Here is a 24,098-nt window from a genome sequence, read left to right on the forward strand (position 1 = left end):
GGAAACTTTTTCTTATTTATCTAGCTTTTAACTTGTTTGTCAGACATCTTCCTGCAAAAAGAACTTAAAGCTGCTCAGAAGAATACACAGAACAAAAGACACGAGAATTTAAAAGTCAAAAGCAACAATCAAAACACACACTATTTACAGGTGGGCTTCAAATTTAATTTTAAGCTTTCTCGTAGCCAACCAAAATAAGAAAACCAATCAGTTTATTAATTCACGGTGTGTTTAAATAAGATAAAAACCAACTGCTCAGGAGAATCACAACTAATCCTAAGACTGTAAAGGAAATTTTCCTGAGGATATCCATAAAGAATATCCTATAGAAAAAAACCTCCTTTAGACAGAAAGAGGAGAATCCCTTGGTTTGCTTCTTAAAGGACAATTAAATAAAGAAATTCAATAGGGGGTCAAAATAATCCCCTCATTCAATCCAGGGCTGTAAGATGGGTAAAGCATACAACCTTCAGCTAGCCCCTACATAAATAACCCTTTACGACTGAATTCTCTTCAATACAGGATGACAATGAACCCAAGGCAGTGAGTCTAACAGATCTGTACATTTATCTTAACCTTTTCCAGGTTTCTGATGGCCTACATCTATATTTTTAGTATCATATGTTATTGTTATAAGCTACTTTCAAATCTCTGTAGACAAACATACTTAAAATAATTGATGTTATGAACAAGCAACTATTAAAAACTTATTTCCTGGCAAAGGTAGTTCAACTTAAGCAAATACATCCCTTGGCTAGGAAACACGACACCAATATCTATTTTTATTGGCAACACTTTCATCCTGAACAACCTTGGGTAAGTTACTGTGCCAAATTTTGCTCTATCTAAAATAGGACTGGATCATTATGCTCTACTACAAACTGATGCTTAAGGTTAATTAAGGTACCTAATCAAACGGTTCGAGTTTTTAAAAAATCAGGCACTATAAGCATAGCCTATAATTCTTCTGCCCCTAGCCTTTCCAAAAAATGCATCATTCCACAATACTTTCCAAGAGAGCTATTTTTATACTTCAAACCCATATCTGTGTATGATACTCATCTTCAGTCAATATAATATTCCTTTTTTAAAAAAGGAATCATCAACTGTTACATAAAAATATTATAGGAAGACATCGAGATGCTTCAAATTTAACATACTTTCCACTAACGTGTACCTAAATATTTACTACCACACACTTATAAAACATGATCATTACCATCAGCTGTGGTTGCTTTTTGGTGAGGCATCAGCATGGCAGCAAATTCTTGAAGTTGATTTCCTCTGATGATCCTATCTAGGTACATTTTCTCTAGGATCCCATAAGCAGCAAGTTGCTGGCACCTTTCATCCTTAAAAAGAGTAGCTAGCATCCGAGAACGCTGCTGTCCTAAGGGAAACAAATGAACATCAAATACTCTCACCATCTATGTCTTCAATGAAAAATATCGCACGACCTATTTTTTGCCTACTAAAATATACAGTGGAGTCTCATTATTTGCAGTAGTTACGTTCTAAAAAGTTGCTGCCACCACTGAATCAGGGACTACTTAACTGCTGCCCTAGTGGGAACACAGGACTGGGTTCCTGCGAGCCTCCGGTCACAACATGTTTGTCAGCTGATCAATATGTAACTTTGTTCATGTGTGTTTTTGTTTAAAGGTACCTTATTTAATATATATTGAAGATTCATTAATATTGAACTCACAGAAAACATGCCTGAATTAAGCTTATCTAACACACGTATTTTCTCCATAAGGCACATCACAGACTTCCTATGCATAAGAACCAAGAGAGCACTTCAGGACTATGCTTAGGGGCCATTTTTAACAGTGAAATCAACCACAGAAAGCACAAAATGTGAAACCCATGGTGTTAAATTGACCACCGAAAGGACACTTGTTTATAGTATGAGAGCTGAAACAAGAAGGCAGAGGGTTACCTTGTTCAACCTCAGCTGGAAACATAAGTCAGGGGACTCCAATTCTTTGCTGCTCTGTGTAAGTCTGCAAATGACTGTGAAAGCACGAGTACTGATTTTGGAGTTAGCAAGTAGGCAAACGCACAGATATGGAATCTACAAATAATGAGGATCAACTGTATATTCATAGGTGAAGAATATGGTTTACACCAAAATGTTATGAGTGATTCCAATTATAGGTATTATTTTCTTCTTGTTTATTTGTATTTCAATAAATGAACATGCAGTCCCTTGGTAATAATAAAAAAAAAAATTATAAAAGATGGGGTCAGCCTGGTGGTGTAGTGGTTAAGTTCACGCACTCCACTTTAGCAGCCCAGGGCTCGCGGGTTTGGATCCCAAGCGCAGACCTAGCACTGTTCATCAGGCCATGCTGTAGTGGCATCCCACATACAAAATAGGGGAGGAGTGTCACAGGTGTTAGCTCAGGGACAATCCCCTTCAAGCAAAAAGAGGAGGATTGGCAACAGATGTTAGTGGAGGGCCAATCTTCCTCACGAAAAAGAAAAATTATAGAAGATGAACAAATATTTCTCAGATTGGAAACAATATTCATAGTTTCAATTTATACTTTCAAGGATCTTTAAATGGTGAAAAATTACATGACAATTGATGACATTACAGAAACCAAACTAATGGCAATAATTCTATAAACAAACTTTTTCTTTTTCTTTTTTTTTTTGAGGAAGATTAGCCCTGAGCTAACATCTGCTGCCAATCCTCCTCTTTTTGCTGAGGGAGACTGGCCCTGAGCTAACATCCATGCCCATCTTCCTCTACTTTATATGTGGGACGCCTACCACAGCATGGCTTGCCTTGCAGTGCCATGTCCACACCCAGGATATGAACTGGTGAACCCCGGGCCACTGAGGCAGAATGTGCGAACTTAACTGCTGCACCACCGGGCCCAGCCCTGAACAACCTTTTTCTATTTAAATATTTTCTAGCTCTATATACAGTAAGAGCCTAACCACAATGACACCCAGAAGTAATGAGCACACCTAGCATCCCAATCTTGGTATCTTCATTAAAAGGAACTAGGGATCCTTGAAAAATAGCTGATTTCAAGTCTGGGGCAGGAGAAATACAAAATGAGTCTAAGGCATCTTTTATGCTACAATGTAGGCAACCATTCAAAAAATGAGGCCATGTCAAAAAGACATGATCTGGTCATATTTGGAACTTGAGCATCAAATTAATTATAAATATAATTTACTATAACACACGGAATAAATAAAAAATGAGTCAAATATACAAGAATGTTCATAGCAGTACTATTCCTAATGTTCATTTGTTACAATTCATCAAACTGTACACTTTTTTTTTTAAGTGAAGAAGATTGGCCCTGAGCTAACATCTGTTGCCAATTGTCCTCCTTTTGCTTGAGAAAGATTGTCCCTGAGCTAACATCTGTGTCAGTCTTCCTCTATTTTGTATGCGGGATGCCGCCACATCATGGCTTGATGAGTAGCGTGTAGGTCTGCACCCAGGATCCGAAGCCACAAACCCTGGGCTGCCAAAGTGGAGCATGCCAACTTAACCGCTATGCCACTGGGCCAGCCCCAAGCTGTACACTTTTCTGTGTATATATTATACACACAGAAAAATAAGCAGAAAAAAAGTCCTTAATGATACTAAAAGAAGAAAGAAAATCAAAAGGAAAGTTCTTACAGAAGAATAGCAGCTAACAAATGCAGAAGAATAGAATTAGTAGTAAATCACATTTTTCAGCACACAATATAATGAATGATCCAAGCAAGGATTATTAATAGATACTAAATTATTGAAAGGTAGTTGGGGAACAGGATTTTTTAGAGTTGTCAAAGCAGCATCCCATAAATGATTTCCAAAATGCAAAGAGGAAAATATACTTTTACAGTGGAATCTCTACCTTAACTACATGACCAAATTTGCATCAATAATGGTGGGACAACGTGACATCACGTGCCCTCTGATGGGACGCAACAGCAAGCATACTACACAGCGTCACTATGAGGAATTCTTGCTAGAAAAGTTTTAACCTGAAGTTAATCTAACGTTTGGCTAACTTCCAGTTTACAGGAAATACACAGGATTAGGAATAAGTAAACAATATATATCAGACAAATCTAGAATGAAGGACTTCTACAAAGCAACTTCCTTGAACTCTTCAAAAAGTGAGTATTTTTTAAGTGAGGAAACTATACAATGTTATATGTCAACTATATCTCAATAAAGATGGAGGAAAAAAGCGAGGAAACTATTCTAGACTAAAAGACTCTAAAGAGACATAATCACCACATGCCACATATGAACTTTTCCTTGTTCAGGGGAAAAAGGCAAGTATAAAAGATATTCCTGAGACAACTGAAGCAATGATAACAGGGACCAGATGCTAGCTTCTATAGCAAAATCACTTGTTAAATTTTTTTAGGGATGATAATGGTATTGCAAGTACATAGAAAAATGTTCCTATTCTTAGGAGATGCATGATGATATATAAAGAAGGAGTGTCATGATGGCCTACAACTTACTTTGAAACGATACATCAAAAAACGTGTGCATGTGTATAAACGAGAGAGAAAGCAACTATGACAAAATGTCAGGAAAATTTAGAAAAAGAATAATGAAAGGAGAGAAGCTCTGCTAGATAATAAAACATACTATAAAGCTACAATAATTCAAAGAGCATAGTACTAGTATATTCATAAATAGACTAATTAATGGAAGAGAATATTATGTCCAGAAATCTTACTATAACGCATTTCAAATCAATAGGGAAAAAAAGATGTATTATTCAATAAAGGATGCTAGGTCCAATGCCTAGCCATGAAGAAAAAAAAACCTTAATTCCCTATCTCATTCCTTACACTAAAATAAATCCAAATAGATTAAAATTTACAGGTAAATTCAAGAAGCAGGTAAACTAATCTATACTAATGATTACTCTCGGAGAGTTGGGGGCTGGAGGTAGTAACTAGGAGGAAGTAGGAAGGTACTAAATGAAACCCTAAAGCAGCAGTTCTCAAAGGGGGTCCCCAAGGCCTTTTCAACAGATCACTGATGTGAACACCATTTTCTTTTTAAAAAAACAAAGACATCCTTTGCTTTTTTCACTGTGTTGACATTTGCACTAGTGGTGCAAAAGCAATGGTGGCTAAAACTACTGGTACCACAACACAAATCAAGGCAGTGGCACCAAATGTATTGTGTCACACACAGTCAAAACAAAAAATGGTGGTTTCACTTAAGAATGTCCCTGCAGCAGTAAAAATTATTTGTTAAATCTTGACACTTGAGAATACATCTTTTTAATATTTTGTGTGACAAAGTGGGAAATGCACATAAAACACTTCTGCTGCAAATCGAAGAACAATGGTTGTCCCAAGGAAACACTGCAAGCTGAACCAGTGTTTCTTTTCCATAGAACACCAATTACTTGAAATAACAACTGACAAATTATGGTTTTTCAGACTTGAGTATCTGGCAGACATTTTCTTAAAAATTAACAAAGTGAGTCTGTCTCCACCAACCAAGAATATTTGTTGCCCCTGATAAAATTAAAGTTTTCAAGAAAAAATAATTTTTGGAAAACTTGTATCTGCCACCATGAGCCTGACAGCTTTCTAATACTTAAAGCTTTTTTTTTAATGAGCTCAGTGGTACTATATTCAAATGTAATTTTTCTATATAATAAAGGACATCACTATGTGGAAGCTCTGTCTAACTCAGCCAACCAGTGTTTTCCAAATAACCAATACATGATAGTACAAAATCTTGCACTGGCAAAAGATCCATTTAAAGCGCAAGAGAGACCAAGACTTTAACATAACAGAGTGCAAAAAGCTCACTGATATGGTTTCAGACGTCACATCACACCTAACGCATAAAATATTATACCACTTGTCAAGTTTAGTATAGTATCAAAGAACAATATCCATAAAAATCTGAAAAAGCCATTAAATATGCCTCCCTTTTCTACTACACATCTGTGTGAGGCTGGATTTTCTTCACATACTTCCACTAAACAATATCACAAAACAGACTGAATACAGAAGTACTTTTAAGAATTCAGCTTTTGTCTATTAAGCTAGACATTAAAAGGATTTGAAAAAATGTAAAAATCCCATTCTCCTAACTTTTTTTGCTTTGGAAAATATAGTTCTTTTCACAAAAATATGTCCTTTATGTTTATATGTAATGGATCAATTATTGTTACTTTTAAATGAATTAACATTTTTAAACTTTCTCATTTCAATTTCTAATACAGTAATCAATAGATATAACCTACATAAACAACAGCTGTCTAGGGTTCTCAACTTCTCAGAGTAAAGGGGTCCTGAGACCAATGGATCTGAGAACCTAAAGCCTAAAGTACTGGAGGAAAACACGGGAGAGAATTTATATAATTTCAGAATAGGGAATGCCTTTCTAAGCAAGTCAACAAAACCCAGAAGCTAAAAAAAGAAAAGATTAATACATTGAACTTTATAAAAACCAAAAGTTTTTACATGGCAAAAATGTCATAAGCAAAGCCAAAAAGAGATGAAAATTGGCAAAAAAAAAAAAAGGTTAATTTTCTTATATACATAAAGAACTTTTATAAGTCACCAAGAAAAGGACAAAAACTCAAAAAATGGCTAATGGACATAAACAAATAATTCACTCAAAAAAAATACACGTTTTTCAACCATTTTTTTAACATGAAAAGATGCTAAAGAGCATTCATAATAAATGAAATTAAAATTAAAACTAGAATAAGATACTATTTTTCATCTACCACATTAGCAAAGATTACAAATTGGTAATATATATGTGTGTGTGAGCAATCAGGTACACAGGACGTTGTTGTTTGGAGTGTAACATTAAAGAGCAAAGTATAATTTCTATCAAAAGTTTAAATGTATGTACCCCTGGACCAAAGCATTTAACCTATGCATAAATTCAAATATGTGCATAATCACTACAGCATTGTTTGTAATTAACTAAATAAAATATGATAAAGCCAAGCAATAGAAGATACAAAAGAATAGGCTGTACATATTTACATATAAAGACCACCAAGACACACAGCTACATGAAAAAAGCAAATTGCAAAAGTGTGTCTATCATGCTATCATTTGTGTATAACAAAAGGGGATACAGATACATACACACTTTTCTATTGAAGGAAATACAAGAAACCCCTAACAGTTCTTTAGAACAGGAAGCACTATCACGTTTATATAATGCCTTTTCAGTAACAAAAATAAAATAAATAAGATCACTGCTTCATAAAGAATGAATTCTGCAGACTGAAAATGTCATTAGGCTCTCAATGAAACACAGTTTAAGAATAAACATTCTAAAATGATTTAGAAAAGCCATGGTTTAGAACTATCAGCATTTCTTCTCAATGTCCTTTCTGCTTTATAAGTTTACATGCTATAACTTAGTAAAAAGAACAAATAATAGTTTATTTTTTATATTTAGTGAAGGATAAATGCCAGGTCTAAAACTGAGGTTTGAAAGGTAAAAAAAATCCCAAAACCAGTACATTAATTATCTTATCACCGATCTCTAGATTTTAATTTTTGTTTCCCTCTATGTAGTTTTCACTTAATTTGATATCCACTTGTTCAGTGATATTTTAGGAGAACTAAACTTCATATTATTTCTCTTAACTATTCCTAATACATGTTGGTAATAAACTAATACATGTATATTTAAATTTTTTTAAATTAGCAATTTTATTGCTGTTTTTGTGTTTAAATGTTTAAACTAAACCTACCCTAACTGCATCAATAAGACATCCACTTGAAGAATAGTTCCTTGCTAAATCCTCCAAGAGTAACGAACCTGAAATTATTAAGCAAAGTTAACTGACTGTTCATTAAAGCATAAATGATGAGTTTACCTGCTGATGCTAAGATGGTACAGTGCAAAGCATGTTTTAAGGCCTCTAGTCTTTCACTTTCGTGCACTATTGTCTTGTAAGAGAGCTCATTGTACCTTTGTGCAGCTTCAATGAATTTTCTTCTGTAATCAAGAACACGTGCATAGCATACCTATAGAGGGAAAATGCTTTAATGAGGGGGGGAAATTAAAAAGCAAAAGCAAAAACTAAAAAAGAGAGAGAGAGAATTTCTAATACATAATAGCATTTATCAGATGTTCCGGAGCATCTTAGTATAGCAGGATTCTCCAATACAAAATTAATTCCAAATCAGCTCATCTGTTACCTTATAATGTATCTGTAACTGTTCGTTGGTTGATTCATTCTGAAGCAATGATGCTCGATTTATGTAAGCCTCTGCCTGGACGGGATCATCATCCTCCAGATATAGCCTAGCAATCTTCAGGTATGTCTCCAGTTTATAATCTACATTGTACTGTCTAGGACATAACAGAAAACCACAGAAGGACAAATATTTTATCAAGAAAATTTTTAGGCATGGTAGAAAATAATTTATATATATATAATTATACATTTTTCCTTATATATTTTGTTAACAGAATCAAAATTTTTACTGCATTACATTATAGAAAAGTTACAAAACATTTCTAAGTAAGTTTTATTGAATTTTTATTTTTATCATTGTTGTCATATTACATTTTAGCTTTTTTTTTTTTTAAAGCTTGGCATCTGAGCTAACAACTTTTGCCATTTTTTTTCTTCTTTTTCTCCCCAAATTCCCCCAGTACATAGTTGCATATTTTAGTTGTGTGTCCTTCTAGTTGTGGCATGTGGGACGCTGCCTCAGCATGGCCTGAAGAGCAGTGCCATGTCGGCACCCAGGATCGAACCGGTGAAACCCTGGTCTGCCTAAGTAGAGAGCACGAACTTAACCACTCGGCCACGGGGCTGGTCCCTACATTTTAGCTTCTTCTAATCCTCAAATCACCTCACAAGTCAAAGATCTTAAAAAAAAAAAATTCCCAGTTCAGGAGTACATCATATACCACTGGTAGGACTATAAATGAATACAACCACCCTGGAAAACAATTTGCCAATATTCTCTCCAACAACCCTTTGAATTCTTTAAAATGCATCTACTCTTTATCCACTATACTCTCCCTCTAGAAAATAAATCCTAAGAAAATAATCAAGGATGTGCACACATATGTATGTACAAGGAGGATATTCATTTGCAAAGTTAATCATAAATATCTAAAATAGGAAGAAAATGAAAATCACCTAATATTTATGGTAATCAATTAAGTTGTGGTACATAAATATACAGTTATTATAATCATTAATATGTGATAATAGTCATCACGTATTTTTGCTAAGTGAGAAAACTGTATAAAACTATGTGAAACACCATTAAAATGTATTTCTATACATATATACCAAGATAGCAATCATCTCTGGGTGGTGAGATTACAGGTGGTTTTCATTTTCTTCTTTATCCCAGGGGTCACATTTTATGCAAGAAATATATAACTGAAGACCTCACATAACTCAAAACTAAAAGAATTCAAGATTAGTCCTCACAAAAAAAATCTTTTCTATTTACCAGCAAAAGTGGTGCCACCATGTGGCAAGAACAGAGTTTACAATTCTCACTTGGCCTCACCTTTGAAATTATTTCTTCACTTTTTTTTTTTTTTTTTTTTTTTAAAGATTTTATTTTTTCCTTTTTCTCCCCAAAGCCCCCAGGTACATCGTTGTGTATTCTTCGTTGTGGGTTCTTCTAGTTGTGGCATGTGGGACGCTGCCTCAGCGTGGTCTGATGAGCAGTGCCATGTCCGCGCCCAGGATTCGAACTAACGAAACACTGGGCCGCCTGCAGCGGAGCGCGCGAACTTAACCACTCGGCCACGGGGCCAGCCCCTATTTCTTCACTTTTAAATTTTTTATACTAATTCAATTTTTTCCATGAACTATATTTTATTAATATTTTGCACTATATTATTTCCATTCACAACTCAAATTTACATGAACTGCTATAAACAGGACTATACTTTCAAATTTTATGATGTGCTTATTGTATCTATTACTTTCATAATCAGAATGAAATCGTTTTTTAAAGAAAAAAGTCCTAATTATTTATCCAAACTCTATTTTTAATCACTTTAACTTGTGTAGGAAACCACTAAAATTTTCAGTTCTTTGGTATCCTCACAAAGATAATGCTAGAGTACTATCAAAATGATAATTCCCATCACCGCAAAGAACAATATCTAATTTTACATTTATTTCAAATACCAGTGAATGTAAATCAATTGCTCTGTGCAAGGGAGAAAATGCTCCAGACAGAACAAGACCAAAGCAATCAAGAAAGCCCAGCCTTTTCAAACTATCAGGAAAAAAAAATTAACAAGAGGGTCTTGGACAGCAAAATTCAACACCTACATAAGAAGGCTTTTGTATAAACTGGCTGCTTTTTCAAGGAGTATCACTGCGTAACAATTTAATAAGTAATGCCTAAGAAGCAAGATGCCTGAAGTAGTGTCTGCCTCATCACCACAAATACTAACAAAGACAAAAAAGAATTCCTCGTTCATCTGGTCAAAGAGTAGAGAAGCAGCTGAAATTATTTTTAAGTCATTCACAATTGGTATTTTTAAACTTGCCAAGTGAAAGGGCAAGTGTGTTTAATAATATAACCAAGATTCTCACATCTTTCATCCTTGTACAATATACTTTGCAGGAATGTTTCAAAGAACTATAAATGTTTTTAAAAATACATATAAAAAGGTAAGACTGGTTGAATAAACTATCATCTTAATCTTTTGTTTTCCCATCTCACTTTCTCTAGTATCCCAAACCCAGCCATCCATTGAACCCACTGTGACCTCCAAACCACTGATCGTGTTACACTGTTACTTTTTCCCCTAAGGGCCTCACTTCCCTTCATACCCAGCTTAACTCCTATGGTCAGTCACTATAATCACTGAATTGCATATACACTCATACTCCTCGTCCCTCTCTTGCTGTCATACTTGGGCAAAATCATAACTCTGTTTAAACCCAACAGTTTGTCCACTCCTTTCCCACATCCATGAACTCTGATGGAAAAAAACACCCAACCAATCTGACTGATCTCATTTTAATCACCATGACCTTTGAATGAGCCCTTAATGCTGCCAAATATTCTATACAATCCTAGTTCATTCACTGTCTTACTCTCCTAGAGAATTTCTTCTCATATTCCTGTCTCTCCTCAACCTCACAACTCCCACTCCCATCCACACTTCCAGCTGAAGACTCTGATTCTGACTTCACTAAGAATACTGAAGTAATCAAAGAGTACGTGCCCAAACTCCATCACCACGTCACTAATGTCTGCACCCACATAATCTGTGTTCCTGGCTGTTAACATAGGTCACTGGGGCCATTCTGTCCAACAGGGAACACGTGGCACTGTCTACAGATATTTTTGATTGTCATAAGTAGGGGTGGTGATGCTATTGGCATCTAGTAAGCAGAGGCCTGGGCTGCTGCTCAACAACTTGCAATATACAAATAGCTCCCACAACAAAGAATTATCCAGTGTAAAATGCCAACAGTGCCAAGGTTGAGAAACTCTAAGCCTCTATCTAAAGCCTATCCCTCCACTAGATTCCTTCTCTCTTGTCTACTCCTGCAAGAATGCTCTCGCCTACCCTCTTACATCAAATTTTTACTTTCCACTGAATCATAAAAGAAAAAATAATCTCTTAACCTAACCTCTGCTGTCATCTTCTACCTTATTTCTCTGGTCCCTTTTGTGAAAACTTCTCCAAAGAGCTGCCCATACTTAACCATCTCCAATTCCTCTCTTCCCACTCTCTCTCAAACTAGTGCAATCAAGCTTTTCACTCCCACCATTTCACCAAAACAGCTTTTGTCAAGGTCCCCAATGACCCCCACTATTAACTCCAAAGGTTAACCCTCACTCCTCATCTTATCTGACCTATCAACACCATGGCTGATCACTCGCTTCTTCTTGATACATTTTCCTCCTTTGGCTCTAGGACATCACACTCCACATTCTCCTGGTTTTCTTCTTACCTGAATGGATAATCCTTCTCACTTGCTGTATCTTCCTCCTGCCCCTGAGCTCTTAAGTTGGAATGTTCTGGTCTCAGTACTTAGTCCTCTTCTCTATCTATATTCCCTCCCTTGGAAATCTCATCCAATCTAATGGCTTTAAGTTATACATCAATGACTCCCAAATGTAGATCTCTAGCCCAGACCTCTCTCCTAAACTCTTGACTAATAAATTCAACTCCCTACTAGATATGTCCACTTGGTTATCACATGTCTGAAATGGAACTCTTCACCTTCCCTCAAAACTTATTTTTCACCAGTAGATAGCAACTCTATCTTTCTAGTTATTCAGACCAAAAATCAGGACTCATCTTGGCTCTTTTTATCAAATTCCATATCCAAGCTGTCAGGAAATCCCTAGCTCTACCTTAAAAACACATCCAGAATCTGACATTTCTCACAATCTCCATGTCACCTGCAATAGTATATAAGCCTCTTAACTAATGTCCCTACTTCTATCATAACATGTTTATTCTCAACCCAGTAGTCAGAATGATTCTTTAAAATATAAATCAGATCTTGTTAGTCTTCTGTACAAAACCCTCCAATGGCTCCCCCTCATTTCACTTAGAGAAAAGCCAAAGGCCTTACGATGGCTTACAAGACCCACATAATCTGGCCTCCAGTACTCTCTGATCTCCTCCTCTGTCTCTCTCCCCTTCACTCACTGCACTCCACCCACACCGGTCTCCTTGCTCTTCTCAAAGCGCTCCACGCACGCTGACATCTTAGGGCTTTTGCACTAGCCATCTTCTCTAAGAGGACCTACTGCTACTCTTCCCTCCGATAGCTCAGCGCCACTCCCTCACCTCCTTCAAGTGTGTGAGAAGGTGATATCGGGACCACCCTATCACTCCAATCCCCCTACTTAATGATACGAGTCCTCCGCTTTGCCCCTTACTTTTCTTTTCTTCATAGTGCTTCTCACCTTCTAATATCCTACAAAATTTTTCACTTATTAAATTGTTTATTGTTTCCTGCACTAGAATATAAGAAAAAACATAAGTGAACAATTATATATTTCCATCCAATATCCACTATTTACTATACTTTTGTCCTGTTTCCAAAGGAATTCCCACCAACACTTGGGCTGCATTTCTCCAGTCTTCTTCTTTCTCATATATAGATGCAAGATGCTGTCTTATGGAAGCAACCTGGAACAGTAGGTATACATGTTAAATTATTTCAACTGACATTAGTAAATAATTAAAATAAACAGCTAAGTTTAACTATTATGACAATGCTCTCATCCAACATATTAAGATGGTAACTAAATAGTAAGTTTATCAAGACCACCCAAATTTTTCTATGAATTTTACATTCATAGAATATTAAAATAGTGAACTGAAATAATACATTTCTGCAATGTGGATTATGGTAATAATTTAAATAGTAAGTTTTGCTTTTATATTACTGCATATATAACGCTGGAGTTTTCCTAAGTTTTCTGCATAATTAACAATTTTACTGATTTTAGAAAGTTCTCTTTAAAATAGAATAACATTTGGTTCATAAAATCAAATTGTAATATATGAGCAAATGTCAGCTGGAGTTACAACATCCTAACACTTATTTGATTTTACATTGTAAAAAGCTGTTTGGCACACTGTTGTAGCAAAAATGAAATTGAACGATTATTTCCTTTAAAAATTTAATGATATCTCTCAAAATAATTGCTATTATCTCAAGTTCAAAAATCACTGCTTTAGATTTTTACCTGCTCCTCAAATGAAATGACTCTAGGCTGGATCTTCTCCAAGGTGAAATGATAGATTTCTTTGGCTGTGCTATCAGGCAGGTTAGGCAGATGTGTGCAGAAATCAGTCAGCAACTGTCGAGAGATCACGAGGCTGACATTCTCATTTACCACTTGTCAAAAAAAAAAAAGAGATAAGAAAACATGAATAATTTATAAATTTTTCATTAAGTAATCAATCTTTACCTAAAATTAATATTAAAAACAATATATGTTAGTGCAACCTTCAATGCATCATTCAGGGATTTCCACACCCCTATCACCTTATATTACAGAATAAATTTTCCCTATGCTGAATTATTTGATGACTACACCAAAACAGCAAAAATATCATAACTTTTCTAAGAAACAGAAATGGTTAGGGCTGGCCCGGTGACACAGCGGTTAAGTTCACACATTCTGCTTCGGCGGCCTGGGGTTCGCCAGTTCAGATCCCGAGTGCGGACATGGCACCACTTGGCATGCCATGCTGTGATAGGCGTCCCACATAGAAAGTAGAGGAAGATGGGCATGGATGTTAGCTCAGGGCCAGTCTTCCTCAGCAAAAAGAGGAGGATTGGCAGCAGTTAGTTCAGGGCTAATCTTCCTCAAAAAAAAAAAAGGTTGGAAAAGCATTTTGTTTAACAGTTGGGAATTTTATATTCTTCCTTTCTCTTATTTTTCTACAAAATGAAGATACAGAAACACCTATATTTTTATTTATTTACTTATATCCCACCTAGCTACAAAAAGGAGTTAAAGAAGAAAACAGTGAAATACTTTTCATGAAATTTAAATCAAGTAGTGATAGTTACTGCCACTTGTACTTTCCCAATAAAAACAACAAATAAGAACTTAAGTCAGCACTGGATGTATTGACCTTTTTTTTTTTTAAGGAAGATTAGCCCTGAGCGAACATCTGCTGCCAATCCTCCTCTTTTTGCTGAGGAACATGGGCCCTGAGCTAACATCCGTGCGCATCTTGCTCCACTTTATGTGTGGGACGCCTGCCACAGCATGGCTTGCCAAGCAGTGCCATGTTCACACCTGGGATCCAAACCAGTGAACCCCAGGCCGCCAAAGTGGAACATGCGAACTTAACTGCTGCACCACCAGGCTGGCCCCTGTATTGACATATTTTATGACATTATTTATAAATATTTATGGGTATTATATGTGATTAAGGAGGAAAGCTCTGGAATCACTGCTTCCACGACTCCTGATTAAACACCCTCAGACAAGAAACTTCTCTGAGCTTGTTTGCTCATCTGTAAAATGTGGATAAGGCTGTTGTGAAGATTAAATGCCATACATATAAAGCACTCTAAATAGTATCTGGCACACAGCACTCAATGAATGTTAGTTATTGTCATCACTATTATTACAGTTCAAGAAATGCATTATGCTGGTGAACCACTGCTTAGATAAATTAAGTCTTAAATCAGCAGTTACTGTGAAAATAAATGACGGTTCAAAAAACATTCGGTTGATATAACAACTCAACAACAACAAAACAAATCACATGATCAAAAAATGGGCAGAGGCAAGACGTGGAAGCAACCTAAGTGCCCATCATCTGATGATTGAATAAAGAAGATATGGTATATATACACAATGGAATACTACTCAGCCATAAAAAAGGATAAAATTGTCCCATTCACAACAACATGGATGGACCTTGACGGTATTATGTTAAGTGAAATAAGCCAGATAGAGAAAGATGAACTCTGTATGACTCCACTCATAGGTAGAAGTTAACATATAGACAAAGAGACTGACTGGTGGTTACCAGGGGAGAGGGGGGGTGGGGGGAGGGCACAAAGGGTGAAGTGGTGCACCTACAACATGACTAACAAGAATGTACAACTGAAATTTCACAAGGTTGTAAACTATCATAATCTTAATAAAAAGTTAAAAAAAATGGGCAGAGGATATAAACAGAAACTTTTCAAAAGAAGATATACAAATGGCCAACAGGCGCATGAAAAGATGTTCAACATCACTAATCATCAGGGAAATGCAAATCAAAACTACAATGAGATATCACCTTACATCTGTTAGAATGGCTATAATTACCAAGACAAACAACAACAAATGCAGGAGGATGTGGAGAAAAGGGAACCCTCGTACACTGCTGGTGGGAATGTAACCTGGTGCAGCCACTATGGAAAACAGTATGGAGATTTCTCAAAAAGTTAAAAATAGAAATATCATATGATTCAGCTATCCCACTACTAGGTATTTATCCAAAGAACTTGAAATCAACAATTCAAAGAGACTTATGCACCCCTATGTTCACTGCAGCATTATTCACTATAGCCAAGATGTGGAAGCAACCCAAGTGCCCACTGACTGATGAATAGATAAAGAAGATGTGGTATACATATACAATGGAATACTACTCGGCCATAAAAAAAGAAGATCGTCCTATTTGCAACAACATGGATGGACCTTGAGGATATTATGTTAAGCGAAATAGCCAGAGAGAGAAAGATAAACACTGTATGATTTCACTCATACGTGAAAATAAACAAACACACGGACAAAGAGAATGGATTAGTGGTTACCAGAGGGGAAGGGTGTTGGGGTGGGCATAAGGTGACTGACAAATAATAATGTATAACTGAAATTTCACAATGTTATAAACTATTATGACCTCAATAAAATAAAAATTAAAATTAAAAAAATTAGACAATACACACGCATTTCAAAAAAGTTAGAATTCAAAGTTTATATTAAAGATCCAAGTTTATAAAAAGTACTGTTCTTTTGCTACTACACGGCAATGCTCTCAATAAAGACATTTCTAAGGTTTTCTGAAACCATGGCCAGTTTGTCTCACATTGCAGGCCCCAATTTTTTGAGGCAGTAACTTACAGGTCTTGTAACTAATCAGTTTATAGCACATTCATTGGAATTCATTATTGAATAATACTGGATGCAATTGGTAAAACAGGTTCATCACAAACGCCATTAGCACCTATAACTGTTAGAAAGAAATTACTACCCAAACTAGCACTTCTCAGGGAAATATAAGTAACAAGGACTATAAATCCGAAAACTTAGTTTCTAGTCTGGGCTCTGCCTCTGACTAACTGAATCTAGTCAAAAAAAAAACTTACTTAATCCTGAGACTCGTTTTACAATATATTATACAGGAATATCTATACCTACATTCTCTAGTCACAGGGGTATTAAAAGGGGTATCCTGTGTGATGGATAATGTGTGCGAAAGCACACTGTAAAGTGTAAAGCACTACCAAGTATCATTAATATTGTTAACTCAGTATAAATTCCAGCCTGAATTTTGAGTAATTTCCAAGATAACTGGATATGTTTGAAGTTAGGGAGTGAGGAAGCCTGTCTTGAAGAAGGGAAATTTCTAATTCCCATTCAAAAGGAGTGTTCTTAACATTAATAACGGCTAACACTTGTACAGCACTTATTATAGGCCAGGTACTATTCTAAGCTCTTTATTATGTATATTAACTCATTTACTCTCCCAACAATTCTACAGGGTAGGTATCATATCCTCATCTTACAGACAAGGAAAAGGAGGCACAAGGAGGTTAAATAAGTTATCCAAGATGACACAGCTAACAAGCCAGACCAGGATTCGAATCCAGACTATTCTCTTTATCATTATGCTACATTGTCTCCCATCAGTTACTGTATCAATGACTACACAAAAGCTTAATTGGGAATGTAACTCTGAATGTAATGAAGACAATTCATGGAAAAAAACTAAGTTGTAAATAGTTTAAATTCTAAAATCAATCAATCTCAATGCATATTGATTTAATTTCAATGCAAATTATATTGAAAATTTGATATAAAACAAGGCTAGAGCAAGCTTTAAAGTCCTAAAACTCAGTAATACAAGGCAAACATGCAATGTTCATTCCACTTACTTGCTTCCACAAAAGCTTTCAAAGCTTCTAGTTGTTCTGCCCCAGATAACTGAATGGCTTTTTCCAGGATCTGGCGATACCTAAAACAATATCAAACAAAAATAACGTTCAGAGGGCACTATCTCTTCTAATGCTAACTTTGATGTTATTCATTTCTATTTACCCTGGTTCCTCTCATGGGGCTCTAGTTTGTGGTTTTCTTTACAGCACACCACAGATTTTTTGTTTTAAGTTTCTAGTCCATCACAAGAAAGACGAAATCTCTAATTCTAAGGTGCCACTTTTAGTTCTCCTTACAGTATAACATAATTTTTAAAAAGTTTTCAAGTCCATCACAAAAAACAGTGCATCTATAACTCTAAGTTACTGGATCTAAGCTGCAATTTTTTTCTTGAAAGTTTCAGTTTTGAATTTAAACTAAAAAGTCAATTTCATTTCAAACAGCTTAAAAGATAAGCTACATTTTCTTATTTTCTTTAACTATATATTACATAGACACACAAGAACGTTACTGGAGGTGACCCAAAACTCTTTCTCTTGTGGACCTAATGGATCTAGGGTCACCAACAATAGGATAATGTTGACCAGGCAATGAAACCAAATATTAGAGACTGAACATCTTAGGGTGTACAAAATAAACTCCACCAAGCCAAACTCACTGAGAGCACACTCTTTATGCAGTCAGTCAGTGCCTATTAACACTTTACTTGCATTCAGTTCCAATAACTATTCTGCCTAATATTCATGATCCCATAAGATTCAAATCAGCATTCCAAAAAGGATGAGAGAGTCGCTAAAAACAGGAACAACGACAATTATTAGGCAATGACAAATTCCTTCAAAAATCTAAACTCCCTGAGGACGGGGATTTTTGTGTGTTTTGTTCACTGCTATATACACTATGCCTAGAACAGTACTTGGCACATCATAAGCACTCAAATATTCAACAGTATTGATAACATTTTATTCATTTTATTTATTGGGATAAAATTCAGTCATCTGAAAATTCGTTTATATAGAATCTCTCTCTATATACACACACACACACATAATATTTTCCATATCTATATTGTACATTTACTTTATTGCCTGGGCATGTTTTTAGTTAATATATTCAATGGTTTATTATTGCTTCTTTTTTGATTAGCTGATTTTTCATATTCAATTAAATCAAGGCTAAGCCCTCTTACTCTTATATCCCCACAGATTATTTTATACTAATAATATTATATTCAAGGATGACAATGTCTCACTTATAGAAATTTGTTCATTAATCTAACTTTTAACACACAGTTTCAAAACTTATCAATCAACTAATGTATATTGGGAACACACAAAAAAAATCTGAAAAGTCATACAAGTTTTACATTGTCTAAATTATATAACTCGCCAAAGCCTTAGAAACTGCCTACTCAAATTCTCAACTTTCATAGATCAGGAAAGTAAGGCGCAAAGTGGGGCCGGACGCTGCCTTGCTCCTTCTCTAATATGTACATTCTACTACCTAAGAACAGGAACTTACTTTTTCACAATAATAATATGGAATGACTAAGGAACCTATTTTAAATCAGAGATTTAAAAAGCCATTTAATACTGCCATATGAAATCATCCAAAAATGCTAATTGAGCACCTAGGCTTTTTAAGATGCTATATGAGACTCTGTGTAGGATAATAAAAAAATTGTAAATAACTTTAGTCTTTGAAGATCTTATAATATAGCTGGGAAAATAAAAATTAAAAAATATATCAAGTATTAAATTACAATAAAACAAAAACAAAAGTTACAATAAATCTGAACAATATGAGAGATAGGACAAGTGAAGAGATAATATTTTAATTCAGAAGAGAGTAAAACCAAAATGGGTTAGATAAGTCAAAGAAGGCTTCATGGAGGATAATAATAGCTTTTTAATGAGCACTCAACATGCACTCAATGGAAGAGATGGAAAAGGTGATTGATGTGGAGAACATGACAAGTACCAAATATTTCTTCCCTAAAAAAATATTATGGAGGAAAGTAAATTTCATTAATTAAGGAACCTAACATCTATCCTATCCATCTATCATTAACAAATGTTTATTGAGCATCTATTATTTATGTAAACTTTGGTATGTCAGTTTCTGATTTCTTGGCACATGAAAGGAATCTGGAGGTAAATAAAACATATACACATGAAAATGTACCAGAGTCACTATTTAGGATCAAAATAAGTGGAAGAGGTATGTATTAATAGATTTTTCACTTATAGTAATGGTGAACTAGGTGATTGGATCAACTCTATCTCAAAAAAGAGAAGACGAAAAGCTGAAAGAGGGGGCCGGCCCAGTGGCCAAGTGGTTAAGTTCACGCACTCCGCTTTGGTGGCCCAGGGTTTCGCTTGATCGGATCCTGGGTGCAGACATGGCACTACTCGTCAGGCCATGCTGAGGCAGCATCCCACATGCCACAACTAGAAGGACCCACAACTAAAATACACAACTATGTACTGGAGGGATTTGGGGAGGGAAAAAAAGCAGAAAAAAAAAGATTGGCAACAGTTGTTAGCCCAGGTGCCAATCTTAAAAAAAAAAAAGCTGAAAGAAATGTAAAAAAATTTTTTTAATAGCATAAAATCCTAACAAGAAAGAGAAAACAGGTGAGAATAAGAGCACAAAGAGGTGAACCGTAGCTTCTGCCTGAAAGCATCTGCTGACTGTGGAAAGACAGCTGAGAGGCAAAGCGGCACTTCTGGTCGGGAGGAGTGTGTGGGCTCTATTTTGGGGAATTCTGCCATCAGCTGGAAAAACTGAGAGGCAAGTTGCAACTTCTTGCCAACTATTAGAGTTAGAATAAAAGAGATCTGAGTTCCTTGCCTGCCAAAGGAGGAAACACTAGCGCTTTGGAGTAAGGAGTGGAATAAGGTTACAAATTCTATTCCAACGGTCATGTAGGTAAACCAAAAAATTCTGAAGTCTTGGTCCTAGACTGCTAGCACCCTTAGGTGCCTGGCATAAGGAAATGAACATTCTCACTGAAAGGTAATAATATCCTAGCCCTCCAACTGTTTCTAAAAATACATTTTTAAATAATTTGCTAAAGAAATGAAGATTAAAAGGCATATGACAATATGAGCTAGAATCAAGAAAAGCAACAGATAGTAGCAACAAACAGGGACTCCAGATATGAGAGTCATCGGAAAGACTGTAATACAATTCTGCTTATCATGTTTATGGAAATAAAGACAAGCTTTAACTTTCAGCAAGAAACTGATAATCATAAAGCGTCATTTGAAAAAAGAGTCACCAAAAACTATAAAACTACAAAATACTATAACCAAACTTAAAAATTCAATGGAGTTCTTAACAGCAGATTAGACACACTTGAAGAAATGATAAACTATAAAGCAGGTTAGAAGAACCTGTCCAGAATAAGGCATCGAAAAGGTTAAGTACAGAAAACAGGGTAAGAGAGACAGAGGTCACAGTAAGGGGACCTAAAAGGGGTTTCACTGGAGTCCTAGAGGAGAAAACAGAATGGGACAGAGGCAACATTTAAACAGATATAGCTGAAAACTTCTCAGGACAATAAAAGAATCCAATTCATTAATTCAAGAAATACAATAAAGCTCCACCAGGATAACGCAGTAGGGCATTTACAAAGAGGCCACAATTCTTTCACTCTTTCTATCTATGCTCCTTGACAATGTGACTTCGGAGCTTTTCACATCAAGAGGTAGAGTTTATTTCCCCACCCTTTGATCTGGGCTTGTTTTGACCAACAGAATGCAGAAGTGAAGAGCCTATTCCGAATCTAGACCTCAAGAGGCCGTGCATGCATTTTATCTCTTGGAACCCTGCTTTTGCCACATGAACAAGCCCAGGCTAACCTATTGGATAATGAAATATGCAGCCTAGTCACCTCTACTGCCCAAGCCAACACAGAAGCACAGCTGTCTACAGACACATGTGGGAGCCCACGTGGAACAAAGAACACATGGAACAGAGAAGAACCATCCAGCTGGGCCCAGCCAGACTGACAACCAACAGAACTGTAAGCTAAATAAATGAGTGTTGTTTTAAGTCATTATGTTTTGGGGTGGTTTATTTCACAGCAAAAGCTAACTGACATAGATAAGTAAAAAATTCACATAGATATGATGATAAAGCTGCAGAAAATTAAAGACAAAGTCTTAAAAACAGGTAAGTGCTAATATGGGGAGTTTTTTTCCTTTTTTTTTTTTTTTTTTGAGGAATATTAGCCCTGCGCTAACATCTGCTGCCAATCCTCCTCTTTTTGCTGAGGAAGACTGGCCCTGAGCTAACATGTGTGCCCATCTTCCTCTATGTTATGTGTGGGACACCTATCACAGCATGGTTTGCCAAGCAGTGCCATGTCCATACCCAGGATCCAAACCAGCGAACCCCGGGCCACCAAAGCGGAACATGCACACTTAACTGCTGCACCACCGGGCCGGCCCCCTAATATAGTTTTTAAGAGAAAAATACTTTCCTAATGAGGTTGATCTTTAAGCATTCCAAATATTTCAACTTCACAAAAATCACTATCTGAAATCTAGTCTAGTTTGGTGAAAAAGGCCAAAAGGTACATGTGCTTAGAGTTAAGGGCTATGAGCCAAGCTGACAGGCTGTATACTGTCTTTGCCGCTAGCTATGTGACCTTGGAGCAAGGTATTTCACCTCTGTACCTCAGTTTTTTCATACATAATGTAAATAATATTACTTGTTAAGGATTAAAAAATGTAAGTAACGTTGTGCTTGGCACATAGTAAACACTAGATGTCAGGGAATTTCACTCGAGATGGAAACCACTGAAACTGTTGTGTGTGGGAATAACAGAGATCCAGAGAATCTGAGTTGGAAGGCCCCTTTGAGCGCTGGAAGGGGCCTTTGAGGTTATACAGTATATCCTCCGTTGGTTGGTTGGTTGCGTGTGTGCACGTGTGTGTATATCCTCCATTTTTTGACAGTTCTACTCCACTCTATCATTAGAAAGTTCTAATCCAAAGTCTACCTCTGCAAGGCAGAGCAGTCTATTTTCTTTTCTGCAAAATGGCTTTTCTAATAGTCAAAGGCAGCTAAAAGGTCTCCCATTACTTTCCTTTCTCCAGGCTAACAGCTTCTTGTAAAATGAAACGTTTAGGGGCCACCCCATGGCTGAGTGGTTAAGTTCACCAGCTCCGCTTCGGCGGCCCAGGGTTTCGCTGGTTCAGATCCTGGGCGCAGACATGGCACCACTCATCAGGCCATGCTGAGGCGGCATCCCACATGCCACAACTAGAAGGACTCACAACTAAAAATACAAAACTATGTACCGGGGGGCTTTGGGAAGAAAAAGGAAAAATAAAATCTTTAAAAAATTTTTTAAAAAAAGAAAAGAAACGTTTATATTCCAAAGGCCCACTATACTGCTCCAGGTACATGCCCTACCCCAGAACTGAGAAAAAAAGAAAAGAAACAAGAGTCCTATTTATACAGGATAACTCAACAAAGACCTATAATCCATGACCTCACACCTGCCCTCAAAGAGATCATATTCTAGTTGGAGAAGCAGACAGGTAAACAGACAATTAAAACAATTAAGTGCTATGGTGAAGGCAAATATAGGATGCCACTGGGCATAGGGAAGAGCAACTAACCAGGCAGGTCCTGTGTGGGGTGGGTATGACTATGTGCTCGCGGTTCAGAGAAGGCTTTTTGGAAGAAATAACATCTGAACTGAGTTTTGAAGAACCAACTAGGTTTTAGTCAATTGAATAAGACAGGCTATCACAACAGCTATCTACTCAAATCTCTCTCTCAACACTCTCCTCCTAAAGCTTTATATGAGATACTGAACACAACACATAATACGTACAAAAGCAGTCTATAGAATCTGCAAGGGGGCCAGCCCGGTGGTGTAGTGGTTAAGTTCACGTGCTTTGCCTTGGCAGCCTGGGGTTCACGGGTTTGGGTCCCAGACGTGGACCTAAACACCACTCACCAAGCCACACGGTGGCAACATCCCGCATATGAAAGAGAGGAAGACTGGGACAGATGTTAGCTGAGGGACAATCTTCCTCAAGCAAAAAGAGGAAGATTGGCAACAGACGTTAGCTCAGGGCCAATCCTCCTCACACACACAAAAAATAAAATTTGAAAAAATGCTTCTCATAAGGCCAATTTCTTATATCAATTTTAAACTGCTGTGTTAATTCAGTTATAGAAAAGCATTTCTAATTGAAGTTTTGGTAAGAATAGTAGTATACGCGGCTAAGGTTAAAAATGAGCTTTTTAGGGGCCAGCCCCGTGGCCGAGTAGTTGGGTTCGTCTGCTCCACTTCGACGGCTCAGGGTTCCACCAGTTCAGCTCCTGGGCGCGGACATGGCACTGCTTATCAGGCCATGCTGGGGCAGCATCCCACATGCCACGACTGGAAGGACCCACAACTAAAAATATACAACTAAGTAATGGGGGGGGTGGCTTTGGGGAGAAAA

General features: G+C 36.6%; 1 protein-coding gene across 2 annotated transcripts in view; it reads right to left on the bottom strand.

Annotated features, from left to right (window-relative positions):
• The window catches only part of COPS4 (COP9 signalosome subunit 4), a 45,968-nt gene that overhangs the window by 19,034 nt on the left and 2,836 nt on the right, over positions 1–24,098 (bottom strand). Inside the window, exons 2-7 of one of the 2 annotated variants that reach the window (XM_046656790.1) lie at positions 17,625–17,704; positions 13,696–13,847; positions 13,029–13,132; positions 8,182–8,335; positions 7,857–8,007; positions 1,220–1,390 (exon numbers count right to left, since the gene is read on the bottom strand). In XM_046656790.1, the coding sequence (XP_046512746.1) occupies positions 1,220–1,390; positions 7,857–8,007; positions 8,182–8,335; positions 13,029–13,132; positions 13,696–13,847; positions 17,625–17,704 (812 nt within the window). The remainder of the gene's footprint in view (positions 1–1,219; positions 1,391–7,856; positions 8,008–8,181; positions 8,336–13,028; positions 13,133–13,695; positions 13,848–17,624; positions 17,705–24,098) is intronic. The other variant, XM_046656791.1, reaches the window with a different exon arrangement.

Source organism: Equus quagga, chromosome 3, assembly GCF_021613505.1.
Source record: "Equus quagga isolate Etosha38 chromosome 3, UCLA_HA_Equagga_1.0, whole genome shotgun sequence".
Lineage (NCBI taxonomy): Eukaryota > Metazoa > Chordata > Mammalia > Perissodactyla > Equidae > Equus > Equus quagga.